This window comes from Anomaloglossus baeobatrachus, chromosome 2, assembly GCF_048569485.1.
Source record: "Anomaloglossus baeobatrachus isolate aAnoBae1 chromosome 2, aAnoBae1.hap1, whole genome shotgun sequence".
NCBI lineage: Eukaryota > Metazoa > Chordata > Amphibia > Anura > Aromobatidae > Anomaloglossus > Anomaloglossus baeobatrachus.
In genome coordinates, this window is record NC_134354.1 from 585,010,246 (window position 1) to 585,027,139 (window position 16,894).

The following is a 16,894-nucleotide window of genomic DNA, read 5'->3' on the forward strand; positions in this document are numbered from 1 at the left end:
AGGAACCACTACTCCTTCCGCTCTTAGGGAGTCCACCGCCTGCCGCAGGACATCTACACGGTCTGGATGTGGGGAGGTTCTGAAGAACCGAGCTGGAGGACGAGAACTGAACTCGATTCTGTACCCGCGAGACAAAATGTCTGTCACCCACCGGTCTTTGACCTGTGACATCCAAGTGTCGTAAAAGCGGGAGAGCCTGCCCCCGACCGGAGATGCGGAGGGAGGGGACTGGAAGTCATGAGGTAGCCGCTTTGGAAGCGGTTCCTCCATTTGCTTTCTTGGGGCGTGAGTGAGCCCGCCAGGAATCTGAGTTTCTTTGCGTCCTCTGAGTCCCTTTGGACGAGGAGAATTGTGTTTTGCCCGAACCTCGAAAGGACTGAAACTTCTGCTGCCACTTTCTCTGCTGAGGTTTGCTTGATCTGGGCTGGGGTAAAGAGGAGTCTTTACCCTTGGACTGTTTAATGATGTCAGCCAATGGCTCGCCAAACAGTCTATCTCTAGATAAAGGCAAGCTGGTTAAACATTTTTTGGAACCAGCATCTGCTTTCCAGTCCTTTAACCACAATGCCCTGCGCAAAACTACCGAATTGGCAGACGCCATTGAGGTGCGGCTGGTAGATTCTAGGACCGCATTGATAGCGTAAGAGGCAAACGCAGACATCTGCGAGGTAAGGTGCGCCACTTGCGGCACCGCTGGATGTATGATAGCATCCACTTTTGCTAAACCAGCTGAAATAGCTTGGAGTGCCCATACGGCTGCGAATGCTGGAGCAAACGACGCGCCGATAGCTTCATAGACAGATTTTAACCAAAGGTCCATCTGTCTGTCATTGGCATCCTTAAGTGAAGCGCCATCCTCCACTGCAACTATGGATCTAGCTGCAAGCTTGGAAATCGGGGGGTCCACCTTTGGACACTGGGTCCAGCGCTTGACCACATCAGGTGGGAAAGGATAACGTGTATCCTTAGAACGTTTAGAGAAACGCTTTTCTGGATGAGCGTCGTGTTTCTGGATTGATTCTCTGAAGTCAGAGTGATCCAACAGAGCACTTAATTTACGCTTGGGATAGAGGAAACGAAACTTCTCCTGCTCTGCCGCTGCCTCTTCTGCTGAAGGGGCTGGGGGAGAAATATCTAACAGCCTATTGATGGCTGAGATAAGATCGTTTACCATGGCGTCCCCATCCGGGGTATCCAGATTGAGAGGGGTTCCAGGATTAGACTCCTGATCACTCTCTTCAGACACATCACATGGAGACTGATTGCGCTGAGACCCTGAGCAGTGTGATGACGTTGAGGGTCTTTCCCAGCGAGCCCGCTTGGGGTGGCTGGGGCAATCATCTGAGTCATTATACTCATCCTGAGAAGCCGGGGACCCCCTTGCAGTCTGGATTAAATCCAACTGCGGAGGATTAGAGGACATAGACCTCGCCGTGTCCATAGACTGAGCCCCAGGCATGGATTGCAAAGTTTCCAGGATTTTTGCCATAGCCACAGACATATTATCCGCAAAAACTGCAAAGTCTGTCCCTGACACCGGGGCAGGACTTACAAGCGTCTCAGCCTGGGTCACTACCTCTCCGGACTCCGGCTGGCGAAGCAGCACCGGATCTGAGCATTGCACACAATGGGGGTCATTGGAGCCTGCTGGTAGAGCAGCCCCACATGCAGCACACGCAGTGCACACAGCCCTAGCCTTGGCAGCCTTGCGTCTTGTGGATGACATGTTGCTGCCTCCTCAGAGCGATCTGGGGTATTCAGCCAGGAAGCGACCTCACAGTGCAAGAAATCAATAAATATCTATGTCCAGTGACACAGTACACTAATACACAGTAAGGCACTAGAGGGGCCAGCTGAAAAGCCGCTTACCGCCCGCTTAAGAGCGGGTGTGTGGTCTCCCAAAGCCCCTCAGTCTAGGTCTCCCAGAGCCTTGCGTCCTTCCTCCAGCCAGACATGCATGTAATGGCTGCCGGCGTCCTGAGAGAGGAAGGGGGGCGGGCCCTGGGCGTTCCTGACCAAGAGCGGGAAGCCTGCTTCCCTCTGTGCCTAGTGAGAGGGCTGGAGCATGTAAATCAGGCTCCAGCCCTCGTCGCTGCCGTGAAACAGCGTCTCTCCCCTACCCTGATTGACAGGGTGGGGGCGGGAACGATCGGAGCTGCCGGCGTCCTAGGCCCAAAAGCCGGGGACTAGAGTTATAAACGCCCCCGCCGTAAAAGCGCGGTCGGCGTATCCCCGGCGCACCACAAGTCACAGCAGCGCCGCCGGTCCAGTGAGGGTCGGCGCTGCGTTCCCAGAACACAAAGTCCCCCAGATAACTGTAGGAACACCAGCTCAGTGTACGGTCCCCGGCGCACTACAACGCCCAGCCAGCCCGGAGTGCGTCTGTGCCTGCCGGGGACACAGAGTACCTGTATGATGCAGGGCCCGGTCCCTGATGGTACTCCTGCTCGGCATCCACCAGGTGCTATGGGTCTGTGGATGGAGCCCGGCGTCAGAGCTTTGAGGCCGGCAGGATCCCACTTCCACAGAGCCCCCAAGGGGATGTGGAAGGAAAACAGCATGTGAGGCTCCAGCCCTGTACCAGCAATAGGTACCTCAACCTTACAACACCATCCAGGGGTGAGAAGGGAGCATGCTGGGGGCCCTATATGGGCCCTCTTTTCTTCCATCCGAAATAGTCAGCAGCTACTGCTGACTAAAATCTGTGGAGCTATGCATGGAATGTCTGACCTCCTTCGCACACAAAGCTAAAACTGGAGTACCCGTGATACCACGGGGGGGTATAGCCAGAAGGGGAGGGGCCTTGCACTTTTGGTGTAGTGCTTTGTGTGGCCTCCGGAGGGCAGTAGCTATACCCCAATCGTCTGGGTCTCCCAATAGAGCGCTGAAGAAATTGACTGTGCAACATGCCGCACTCTCTGATCTGGCTCCTGAAAGATCCGATGCAACAACTCTTGTCCAGATTAATGTCAGCCATCCTATAGCAAACTACGAGATCAGTCTTTGCCAAAAAGGTAGGTGAAAACTAGGCCCAAAATGTATCTATTTATTTATTTTTTAAATCTATGATACTTTTTTCCATTTTGAGATAAAAATGCACATTATATTTCAGATCTGTGCCAGATTATTAGTCGTTCCGGATTACCTGCCCTCACAGGGTAAGCCTCATATATGTGTTAGGAGAATATAATGTAATGAGAAGTAACAATTCTGTTCAGAGAGTAGATAACCAGAGAAAAGTGGTAAAAAGACAGAACAAAATCTACTTTGCGGCTTTGGTTTTGCATTGTAAAAGCGCTTAAGTACAGCAACTCATCAGACGCCGCGCTCTTTATCTCACTCGAGAGGAAACCGTTTCATACTGTGTAATTGAGCCGGGCTGACAGACTGAGACGGGCGAGAACAACTCCCTGTGTGCGGAGATGGGCTCACGGAAGAAGATAGCGCTAAGTACTGCTCTCTCACAAGGCATAAAACAACATTACCAGATAACAGCCTGAAGTAATGTGCTCTACAACAAGCATCGAGTCAAGAGCTGCTGGGAGGGAACACGCACAGAACAGGAGAGCACCGGCCAAGCTCCATCTATTGGGTACTTACAGATTTGTCACATTCATTACCGGTTATTGTAGTCAAGAAACCAGGACGAGGAGAAGATTTAGATATCTCAATAAAAACTTTTCTTACACTATAATAGAAGATCATTCTAGTGCTGCACTTAGAGATGTTACATGCATTAGAAACCAATTCATTATCAACTAATTTAAAGGAATCTGTCAGCAGGTTTTTGCTATGTAAGCTGAAGACCGCATGCTGCAAGGGTTAACAGACTTCAGGGATGCCTGTCTTGTCTAGGTCTGATCTGCAGTTTATTTGCTAGGTTTGTTTAACCAACAGGGCTCATCATTGCTCAGACTACAATGGCACTCCAACACGCCCCTCCTTTAATTTACACCTCATTGTCAATGTACAAGCCTGATGTGGGCGGATCAGCTCTGTTACATCGCTAAATCTAAAAATTACGATTGAGTCAGAACGGCTGAAAGCAGTAATCTAAGTGATACATCGCTGAATTCAGTATCTCTTTGCCTACATCATCCTGCTCGCAAATGAAGTAGCAAACATCTGCTGACAGATTCCCTTTAAAGTTTTTTGCTATGTAATGTGACAGCAGCAAGGTATGACAGAGATTCTGATTCCAGCAATGTATCACTTAGTTTACTGGGTGCAGCAGAACACAAAAAACACAATTTCCTCTGCTGTGGATCTAGCAGAGCTCAGTTTTTCAGCTGTGTATAACCCTGCTCACACCACAGCTTTCTGTATACAGTGTAGTGACAGCTGCTAATCAGTGCTGGACGCATGGTTGGACTAAAGGTGGTGTCACACACAACGACGTCGCTGCTAACTCACCATTTTCTGTGACGTAGCAGCGACGTCCGTGTGACATCCAGCAACGACCTGGCCCCTGCTGTGAGGTCGCCGGTCGTTGCTGAATGTCCTGCTTCATTTTTTGGACGTTGCTCTCCCGCTGTGAAGCGCACATCGCTATGTGTGACAGCGAGAGAGAGACGAACTGAAGTGAGCAGGGAGCAGGGAGACGGCGTCTGGCAGCCTGCGGTAAGCTGTAACCAAGGTAAACATCGGGTAACCAAGCAAAGTGCTTCGCTGGTTACCCGATATTTACCTTAGTTACTAGCGTCCACCGCTCTCAGGCTGCCAGTGCTGGCTCCCTGCACGCGTCGCCAGAGTACACATCGGGTAAATAAGCAAAGCGGTTTGCTTATTAACCCGATATGTACTCTGGCTATGAGTGCAGGGAGCCAGCGCTAAGCGGTGTGCGCTGGTAAACAAGGTAAATATAGGGTAACCAGCGAAGGGCTTTGCTTGGTTACCCGATATTTACCTAAGTTACCAAGCGCAGCATCGCTTCCATGCGTCGCTGCTGGCTGGGGGCTGGTCACTGGTCACTGGTGAGATCTGCCTGTTTGACAGCTCACCAGCGACCATGTAACGACGCAGCAGCGATCCAGATAAGGTCAGGTCGTCATCGTGATCACTGCTGCGTCGCTATGTGTGACCCTAGCTTAACACTAGGAGGCAGCTTGTCCTCTAGTGATAATCTCCTGCTGATAAAACACCGATTGTATTGAAACACTAAAACACAGCTTCAGTAAGTGACATCAGTGTAATCAGGGTCTCTGCCTTACCTTATGCTGATCTCAGATTATATAGCAAAAAACTAACAGATTCCCTTTAATATAAGGATTAAATAAACCAATAAAGTCTTTTTTTCACTGGATGGGTGCGTTTTGCTTTTATATATACAATTTTCACATTACCTCAGTACGGTCATTAAGGATTGTGCCAAATATTGTGCTGTCCAATTAAGAAGAGTGCTTTAATTGATGACGTCACGGTGGTTGCCTTTAATATGTTATAGGAGATATCCCTTGAGTGTCTATGTAAGAGGGTTGGGTTCACCATTACACAGGTATATATTATAAAAAAAAGGAATACATGTGATTTACATGCTGGCAAGAATTACTTTGTCACATGTTTGGTGCCATCTGGTAGTCCCGGTGCTGAGTGCTTCTGCTTGCACAGACTCAGTCACTTTTCCCAGAGACAGTTTCCTACATAGTGATTCTCTGTTGATAGCATAACTTATAACTCTTCACTAGATTTTTTTTTTTTTTTACCCCATGTAAATTGAAAATACTTTTCATTTTCTATAATGTATACTTTTGGTGTGATTTGGGCTAAAACCTTTTAATTGACAGCTTTCACAACTTAAAATGGGGTTTTCCAAGAATGTAATAAAACAGCCGCTGTCACATAACTCAAACCGCAGTGTGAAGAAACAGCTCCCGAAACCGGTGTCTCAGCCGTCAGAAGACCACTATCATAAGCACACATACTAGAGCTGCTGGAGAAGTAATAATTCTTTACAATTGACTGAGCAGAAAGACATTTTTTCTGCAGTCTCTGCCGTCCATGCTCAGACACACATACCGGAAACACACACACAAGTACAGCAGCTTCAGTATGTGTGCTTACAATACTTGTCCAGTGTACGTTTACGATAATGGTCTTCTCACAGCTGAGACAGGTCTTGGGAGCGGTGTTTCTTCAGACAGCAACTTGTCCTCACATGTGACTACACAAGACCAGCTGCAGCTTGAATTAAGGGATGGAAGCCATTTTTATCACATTTTTGGAGAATCCCTTTAAACTAATTTGCTGCTGGTATTGCACTAGTTCTAAGGCCGGAGCCACATGGGGCACTAGTGCGATCCTCACATGACACTTGGCACACGCTGGCAGTACAGTGGGAGCCGAGTGTCATGCGAGTGTCCCTGCGACTGAGGTCCGACTGTGCAAGCGTACCTCAGCTGCAGGGGGCGGGCCGGCACTGAGGAGGGCCGGCACTGAGGAGGGGAGGGATTTATCTCCCTCTCTCCTCTGTAGCCGGCTATTGCCATTCTCAACACTGCACTCGCATTACAGTGGTGTACCACGAGTGCAGTGCGATTTTTCTCTCGCCCCATACACTTGAATGGGTGCGAGAGAAATAATGATCGCTTTACAGTCGCAGCATGCTGCGATTATTTTCTCAGCCCTAATCGGACCGAGAAAACAATCACTCATGTGCGCTGACACATAGGCTAATATTGGGCTGAGTGGAATGCGATGTTTTATCGCACTCCACTTGCACCGTTTTTCTCGCCGTGTGGGTGTGCGCCTAAAGGCAATCAGACTACGACTAGTTAAAACTATAAGATTTAACTGGTGGCACGGTGGCTCAGTGGTAAGCACTGCGGTCTTGCAGCGCTGGGGTCATGGGTTCAAATCCCACCAAGGACACCATCTGCAAGGAGTTTGTATGTTCTCTCCGTGTTTGCGTGGGTTTCCTCTGGGTTCTCCGGTTTCCTCCCACACTCCAAAGACATACTGATAGGGACTTTAGATTGTGAGCCCCAATGGGGACAGTGTGCCTGATGTATGTAAAGCGCTGCAGAATATGTTAGCGCTATATAAAAATAAAGATTTTTTATTTTTTTTATAAGATAATCTGGAGAAAACTATTAAATGTTATAAAAAAAAAAACGGGTTTAGTCATTTTATGATCTCAAGAAAGATGAATAACGGAGCGCACCACTAATACTGGGACAAAATCATTTGGGTGCACACTGGTGCGGAAAAGAGAATCAAGTGGAACAAGGAAGGGAAAGATTCCGCACAATCAATCAGGGGCACACCAGTAGTATAATATATAAAAGAGAACACCTTTATTTTTTATTGCACAGGAAAAACATCTTAAAACTTATTTAAAAACATACATGGAGGCAAAAGCACCCACTGAGCGGGACCAAAACCCCAATGTCATAATAATGGATATGGCAGTACAAATATTGGATACAATACAATATCAAAAGAAATATGACAGACCAAAACCCATAGGTGGTGCAATATCAGATATCAAGTGTCAGGTATTAATCAATAGATATAACTAAATCATAGAAATACCTGAAAAATATCAATCACTGGTACTAGCATGTATTAATGCACATATATCACAAAGTTAATGTGTCCCTGCAAGGGCAGCGCAATACACCAAGGTGAATAGACAATATATCTACAAGTGTCGATCACTAGTAGTAGCATGTGTTAATACACACATCACGGAGTTAATATGACCCTGCAAGAGCGACGCAATAAGCCAAGGTGAGTAGACACTATGTAGGTATCCAGAGGTGTAATAGCATGCAGATGGCAATTAGCACACCCTAAGAATATGCACAAATACGATGTTTATAATAAAAAGGCGGTAATGACATCCGATACTTGGACGTGGGGGTGGTGTACATGCAGCTAGGATACCAGGGGTAGAATCAAAGTAACACCAGATGCCCTGACAGATCAATCCAGCCACAATAGCAAGGTTGTGGATGATAATTGCTGCACCCTAGAGGTATATATACATCCAATCGTTTATAATAAAAAAGCGATAATAGCATCCAATACTTGGACATGAGGGTGATGGACATGCAGTTGAAATACCAGAAGTGAAATCAAAACAACACCAAATGCCTGGAAACCAGAGCCATGGTGTGGGACACAAGATATAATGGACATAAATAGTCACCAGTCACAGACCCAGGGTCAGTCAGTCATGTCAGATAGAGCACGGGGGCGGTCAGGGGTAGCGCTCAGAAGTAGGTGACCGACGCGTGTCCCCGCAGCAGCGGCTTCATCAGGGCGGGTAACCCAAGTGCAACATAGAAGGGGTATATATACATATAGAAATAGAATTAGTGAAACGCATACACACACCTGTGGGGCCGTGCGACCAGCGTGGTTCGTATAGTGCGGCGCCATTTTGCGCATGCGCAATGCGGTGAATCAGTAATACTGAAGTCCTGGTAAGGTGTTACACTGCGCATGCGCGGAGCAGAGCGGACGGAGAGACCAGGACTTTTTCCTCCAACCACTTGTGAATCGGCTCCCTTCTTTTGTCCAGGACACCGTCAACTTCATCAAGATCTGCAAGGACATCACTATTCCTTCCGGTGCACTCTTGGTAACATGTGATGTTGAGTCACTGTACAGCAACATCCGGCATCCAGACGGTATGCATGCGGTCACTTATTTTTTGGATCTACAGCATCGTTCAGACCGCATGCATGACTCCTTCCTGGTGGACCTCCTTGATTTCGTCCTGCGCCATAACTTTTTCCTATTTGATAGGACCTATTATAGACAGATCTCAGGAGTGGCTATGGGTGTGCCCCATCTTTCGCCAACCTCTTTTTAGGTTGGTGGGAGTCCACCATTGTTTTTCAATCTCAGGAGTTCAAGGAAAGCGTCTCACATTGGCATCGATATATCGATGACATTTTTTTCGTCTGGGAGGGCACGGAGGAGGACTGTTGTTCATTTATTTCTGGTCTAAACAACAACATTCTCAACATCTTTCTTTCCCACCACATCTCATCCACAGTTGTCTCCTTCTTAGACCTGGAAATCTCCATTAAAGATGGCGGCCTCTCGACAAACCTATATAGGAAGGCCACAGCTACCAATGCCCTCCTGCACTTCTCGAGCTTCCACCCCCAACATATCCGAACAGGTATACCCACCGGGCAATTTCTGCGGGTGCGACGGAATTGCAGTGGTGACGTTGATTTCGGCCAACAAGCTTCCAATCTCACTTCTAGGCTAACGAATCGTGGATATCCCAGAAAGACCATATCAAGGGCGTACCAGAGGGCTAGAGGTGAAACACAGGAGTCACTCATCCGACCAAAATCAAGGTGTCAAGATAACTATGTCAGATTTATCACCACCTTTAACAATGAATGGCAGCAGGTGAGAAGTATTTTGCAAAAACACTGGCCTATCTTGACCACAGATGTGCAAACTTCCCCAGTGGTCTCTTCTCAACCTCTGCTCACCGCACGACGAGCTCCTAACTTAAGAGATCTGTTGACCCGCAGTCATTTTGTTAGACCTACAATTAAGTTACAGCGCGGTGTCAATCTTAGGGGCTCTTTCCCGTGTGGTGATTGTAACATCTGTGGCTTCATGCAAGTTACTCATAACACCTTTCTCAACCCTCAGGATTCCACGAATCATCCCATTAAGTCTTACATCAATTGTAAGACTAAGAATGTGATATACTGCATGATCTGTCCATGTGATAAAGTCTATGTCGGTCAGACGACTCAGGAATTGAGAAAGAGGATTCAGAAACATTTTTCGACAATCAACCTGGCAGCTTCTGACACCTTAAAAGGTAAATCCATCACACCCGTGGCAGCCCACTTTCTATCCTTCCATCATGGCAGTCCACGTGGCACTCGTGTCTTTGGGCTACAGAGGTGTCACACCAGTGCTAGGGGGGGCACTTGTACTAGATGGCTCCTCCAGAATGAATCCAGATGGATATTTCAATTAGATTCTGTAACTCCACTAGGTCTCAATGAGGAACTCCTTTTTACCGGGTTCCTCGGTTGACATACCCTCATTTTTCCTTTTCTCCCCCTTGTGGGATTATACTCCGCTTTCGTTCATGTCATACTAACCCGTCTATCTCTTTTCACTGCAGGTGGACCTTTGTCTCCTGATGCTTCCTTCCCATATATATATGCCCAATGCATGGTCTTTATGACCAGTTGAGATATGGGAACATCGCTACATATGGCCACGTATCCCCCTTTTCTACAACCACGGTTCATCGACCTTTGGATCTGGAATGGACTTTTCGTCTTGCTTGACATCTTGACAGCAATTTTCCGCTTTCCAGTGTTACAATCCCAATGCCTTTACTTGGAGATACAATCTCAATGCCTTCATTTGGAGAGTCCATCAGCAGCTTCTGTCAGCATCTTTTGGCGATTATTCGACCGTACAAGTGTTCTGCACAAATGTTAACAATTTCTTTTTATATCTCCATTTCCTTTGGACTCACTTTAATATATATATTATCGGTGCAATATCAGATATATGTATAACTACCTCATATTTGGTGTCCTTTAGCCCTAATTAGGCACACTATATCCATACTTTGTCCTCCGGACCTGGTTATTATGGATATGCCAATTGTGGTAATTTATTATGGTGCTTTATGGGACGTAGATACATGTATATATAAAAAATCTTGGTTAGCATTCTGCTTTAATATATCTATTGCCACCGTTGGCTATGGTGTTTCCTGCAATGAACGCATGTGAAGGGCCCATGACTCTAAATAAAACTAAAAAATATTTATTCAATAGGGGAAGTGTCTATATTTCCATCTTTGCATAGCATTTTCAGTGATGTATTTGCATATTTCTCTTATTCTCTTTGTGATTTATTCTATACTATAGTTACCTTATTTCATGTCCGGATTAACGTATAGTTATGTGTCCACCACTTAGATGTGCCCCAGATAGGGTGTTCTTTTTTATCTGCGCCCTTCTCCTGGCACATCCAGGCTATATGTATAACGTATATATCATCATTACGGATTTCTCTCCCCCATGATCACTTGTGACCAGCCCCCTTTAGGACAACGTTTATGTGATGTCACATGAACGATGTTCCACACACACGCTCTGTGTCATCTGCTTTTTGCAGGTGTTTGGCCATCTGGTCTCTCCGTCCGCTCTGCTCCGCGCATGCGCAGTGTAACACCTTACCAGGACTTCAGTATTACTGATTCGCCGCATTGCGCATGCGCAAAATGGCGCCGCACTATACGGACCACGCTGGTCGCACGGCCCCACAGGTGTGTGTATGCGTTTCACTAATTCTATTTCTATATGTATATATACCCCTTCTATGTTGCACTTGAGTTACCCGCCCTGATGAAGCCGCTGCTGCGGTGACACGCGTCGGTCACCTACTTCTGAGCGCTACCCCTGACCGCCCCCGTGCTCTATCTGACATGACTGACTGACCCTGGGTCTGTGACTGGTGACTATTTATGTCCATTATATCTTGTGTCCCACACCATGGCTCTGGTTTCCAGGCATTTGGTGTTGTTTTGATTTCACTTCTGGTATTTCAACTGCATGTCCGTCACCCTCATGTCCAAGTATTGGATGCTATTATCGCTTTTTTATTATAAACGATTGGATGTATATATACCTCTAGGGTGCAGCAATTATCATCCACAACCTTGCTATTGTGGCTGGATTGATCTGTCAGGGCATCTGGTGTTACTTTGATTCTACCCCTGGTATCCTAGCTGCATGTACACCACCCCCACGTCCAAGTATCGGATGTCATTACCGCCTTCTTATTATAAACATCGTATTTGTGCATATTCTTAGGGTGTGCTAATTGCCATCTGCATGCTATTACACCTCTGGATACCTACATAGTGTCTACTCACCTTGGCTTATTGCGTCGCTCTTGCAGGGTCATATTAACTCCGTGATGTGTGTATTAACACATGCTACTACTAGTGATCGACACTTGTAGACATATTGTCTATTCACCTTGGTGTATTGCGCTGCCCTTGCAGGGACACATTAACTTTGTGATATGTGCATTAATACATGCTAGTACCAGTGATTGATATTTTTCAGGTATTTCTATGATTTAGTTATATCTACTGATTAATACCTGACACTTGATATCCGATATTGCACCACCTATGGGTTTTGGTCTGTCATATTTCTTTTGATATTGTATTGTATCCAATATTTGTACTGCCATATCCATTATTATGACATTGGGGTTTTGGTCCCGCTCAGTGGGTGCTTTTGTCTCTATGTATGTTTTTAAATAAGTTTTAAGATGTTTTTCCTGTGCAATAAATAAAGGTGTTCTCTTTTATATATTATACTACTGGTGTGCCCCTGATTGATTGTGCGGAATCTTTCCCTTCCTTGTTCCATTTTATGATCTCAGTCTACACAATAGTGTTTATGTTTGGCCTATAACACTTTTGGCCGAAAGTACGATTGGCTACCAGACTATCTAACATATCTCCCATCTCTTCTCAAGAAGGCCAACTGCCAACTACATTACAGTAGACCTCAAATCCCACGGTCATCATTCCTGCCTGTCCCATATTTATCTGGGCTATTAGAGCCATTAGGTTATACAAGATATAGAAGCAAATCTTTACCCGATGCTTCATACATTTAATTTTAATTATGGATTGCTTTTATTGGAAAATACTTTTCATAGGTGTGCCGACTAATGAGTAGACATTACAGAACGCACTTTACAGTACAGGCTGATACCATTCTACATTTATAGTTTAGGCGTGTTCTTGTAGGTATATATAACAACACACAGCCACAAATAGAAAAGATTTCACATATAGTTGGGTATAAGGAACATGGACATTCTATGTAAAAACTTGATTAATTATGATAGTCGGGATTATTTCTTAGGGGTACTTCTCACATAGCGAGATCGCTAGAGAGATCGCTGCTGAGTCACGGTTTTTGTGACGCACCAGTGACCTCATTAGCGATTTCGCTGTGTGTGACACTGAGCAGCGATCTGGCCCAGGCTGCGAGATCGCTGCTTGTTACACACAGTGCTGGTTCATTTTTTGGACGTTGCTCTCCCGCTGTGAAGCACACATTGCTGTGTTTGACAGCGAGAGAGCAACGATCTGAATGTGCAGGGAGCCGGTGTCTGGCAGCCTGCGGTAAGCTGTCACCAAGGTAAATATCAGGTTACCAGCGAAGCCCTTTGCTTGGTTACCCGATATTTACCTTGGTTACTAGCGTCTACCGCTCTCACTCTACCAGTGCCGGCTTCCTGCACACGTAGCCGGAGTACACATCAGGTAAATAAGCAAAGCGGTTTGCTTATTAACCCTATGTGTACTCTGGCTAGGAGTGCAGGGAGCCAGCGCTAAGCGGTGTGCGCTGGTATCCAAGGTAAATATCGGGTAACCAAGTGCTTGGTTACCCGATATTTACCTTAGTTACCAAGCGCAGCATCGCTTCCACGCGTTGCTGCTGGCTGGGGGCTTGTCACTGGTCGCTGGAGAGATCTGCCTGATTGACAGCTCATCAGCGACCATGTAGCGACGCACCAGCATGTAAAATGCTACTTTTGGAAAAAAAATAATCCACTGCGGTTTTGGTCAAAAAGTGGCAGTGAATGCAATACAGAATCCATGTGTTTCTTGCAGATTATATGCTGTATAAAAGGCTGTTGATTTCGCCTTTGTCCATTAACAGGGTGTAATCCGTAATGAAACACCGCACAAGAACGCTCATGCTGCAGATCTAAATACCGTAGATCGTGCTCATTTATTTTCTCTATCATGTGGATGGGATTTTGTAAATGGCTGTGGATTGGGAGCAGAAATCTGAGCGTGTGATGTTAGCCTAAATCTTCCAGTTACAAATTGACACTTTTCCCCCATTTATCATTACATTGCAGATGTCATTTTAGAGATAAATAAGTGAAAACTTCTAGCGGAACTGAAACCGCTGGAATGTGACGTTCTATTAACAAAGGCATCATGGCTGCCATTTACTGTAATTATTAGACCAAGACTAAGCTGTCAAACAAGACAGACTTAGAAATCCATCAGGGTTCTTGTAATTTATGACATTACGAAAAATAGCAATGCATGAGGCAATACAGTGTCACAGAGCCTAGGGGTCCAGGAGCCGAGACACAGAAGGAAGGCATGCAACAAGCAGCTCAGTGCAGGATTAATCAGGCTCCTGCCCCAGGTACGGCAAAGTCCGGTCTATCAATAGCAGCAAGAAACAGGTTTCACCAGCATCAAAAGGGTTTGTTCACAAGCCCCATATAACAGCCATGTAGGGGGACATTTGGGAGAGTCCTCCGCGTTGGTATAAATGAAATAGGTCTTTTGATGCTGATGAACCCCATTTCTTACCAGTAGGGATGTACATGCATTGCAGTCCGAGACTGCGGAAGCTCTCAGCTCATATATCCCATTAGTGTGATGTTATCACAGGTTAGATTGTAAAAAAAGATCAATATCTAATTAGAAGTTACAAGAAAAAAATAAAAAGGTGTAAAATAAAGCAACAACAGATAAATGACTTACCCTCTGTGCGGCCTCAGCTGCGGCAGCGGCCATGGCTGCAGCTTTAGCCTTCTCAGCTTCATCATATGTTGGAAGGGTGGTCGCCACACTATAGGGAGGTGGTACAGGGTAGAATTCATTCTGTGCTTCTATCAAGAAAAATAAAGAACGAGGAATAATGTGTCATTTACAAGTACAACATTATTACAAGAATCCAGTCTCCATTATAACCAGCGATACTAAGCCTGTATGGCTCCCTATGGTGACAAGACCTGCTATAAGGGGACATGGGGCTGCACAGGAATGGCTGCAGATCTGCAGCGTCACCGCAAGAAGTCTCAGTACTGAAAAGTAAGATTTAGCTTGACAGCTAGTTCTGTAATCACGGGTATAATAAAATGAAATATTTCACTCTGCCAAGTCAAGAAACAATGAATTCAGTCTTCTAGAAGTATTGTGCCCTCTAAACAAACCGTGCCATCTTCCCCGAGTGAATCAGCCTATTATCTGGTCTTCTTGGAAGAGACCAGCCAGAAATGAAGAGCCCTCTGTTCATGAACTGATGGGGAGGCCATCCAGGCGGCCATCCCGGAGCGGACAGTATTATTTATGTGTCATCAGGCAGCACAGGAAAGACCCTGCTCCTAATAATGATCTGAGCACCAGGGCTCAGGACAAACAAGTATTTTATCTAGTCCTTATATCGTTACATACACTGGCAGAAAGACAAAAGAGGCCCCCGTGCAAGGACAGTATAGGGGCCCTGAGCAGCCCAAGAGCTCACCAAAATACACAATTCCACCTGTTTCAGAGGTAGAAATGGGCCCGGTTACCTCTTGGGCTCCTGTGCGACCACATAGGATGCACCAATTATAATGTCCACCTCTGGTTACATATATGCTCATATATTTAGGTACATTGCATATATTGGTAAATGTTCAGAGCGTCTGACATACTCATTAGTAATGAAGGAAAGTTTTTGTCTAGAAAGAAACATTAAAAAAGGGGAACTCCATCAATCTGGTAGCTACAGAGCTCAGGGGACCCTCTAGATCCCCGTCATGCTCTGGATATTCTACGAGAGAGGAGTCTTTATTAAAACAGAAATGCAGACACAAGCCAAGGCCCTATAAATGTGGGGATGTCATAAAAAGTAGCACTAAAGAAAAAGGCCCCTACCTCTGGAACCAAATGGTACATTTATAAAACATGCCCTCTCTAAGGAGGTGTCTTCATCTTGTAGAGAAAAAAAAAGACCTTAAAAAGGCAAAGTGTTGCATTGTTTTGTATTAATAGTGATTATGAAATCAATTATTTTTAATACAAAATTAAATTGGTTTATTTAGTTTCTATTTAATTTTATTTTTACTGAAACACTGGTGGCTGCCATCTTGGATCTGCTGTGTGTCACAACAGTTACTCACCTCAAATATAGCAGCCCCGAGCATAAGGTCTAATAGTCGGGCTCCGACTGTTTTACAAAGCGGTCTCCTCCCTGCCGTGACCTGGACACACCCCCTGGGATGTCCAGATCACAGCTCTGTGAGGAGACCGCCGTCATCTCTGTGGAGCCCACAGCGTATGCTGTGGGCTACACATTCTCCAGTCACACGCTCTGTGCTCAGCGCTTATCCTGGTGTGCTGTGGAAGTTGCACTGCGATCACACCTCTCCCCACCCCACCTGATCCTGGTGTGCTGTGGAAGTCTTGCTGAGATCACACCGCTCCCCCCCACCTGATACTGGTGTGCTGTGGAAGTCACGCTGAGATCACACAACTCTCGCTCACCCCCAAACTGTTCCTGGTATGCTGTGTGTGGAAGTTTCACTGCGATCACCCCTCCGCCACACCTGATCCTGGTGTGCTGTGAAAGTTACACAGCTCCCCCTGCTCCTCTGCTCCTCCCCAACTGAACCTGGTGTGCTGTGTGTGGAAGTTGCACTGAGATCACAACGCTCCCCCCCACCTAATCCTGGTGTGCTGTGTGTGGAAGTCTCGCTGCAATCACCCCTCTGCCTTGCCTCCGCTCCTGGCAGCTCTTCACTACTCTGTGCTGTGATTACTGACAGGAGGAACAGCCGTGACATCAGGCTGACAGGAGAGGCTGCCAGGGCGGAGGTCTAAGGTGAGTGTATGTGGCTGGGAGCGGTGATCACGGTGTGACATCTGTAGTGCAGTACTGGGCGGGGTCAGGCTGCAGATGCCCCCTCCTTGCCGCATGTCACCTCGGACCTCCGATCCTGGCCGGCAGCTTCTCTTGTCAGCCTGGAGTCTCGGCAGTTTCTCCTCTCAGCGCTCATAGCACAGAAATATGGAGGCACAGTAAAATCGGGCACAGTAATATGGTGGCAGAGTACATGGGGCATA

The 16,894-nt window shown here is 46.4% G+C and overlaps 1 protein-coding gene across 2 annotated transcripts in view; it reads right to left on the reverse strand.

Annotated features, from left to right (window-relative positions):
- Positions 1-16,894, reverse strand: part of NDFIP2 (Nedd4 family interacting protein 2) — a 193,789-nt gene that overhangs the window by 131,943 nt on the left and 44,952 nt on the right. For both annotated transcript variants that reach the window (XM_075336768.1, XM_075336769.1), the window contains exon 3: positions 14,549-14,676. In XM_075336768.1, the coding sequence (XP_075192883.1) occupies positions 14,549-14,676 (128 nt within the window). The remainder of the gene's footprint in view (positions 1-14,548; positions 14,677-16,894) is intronic.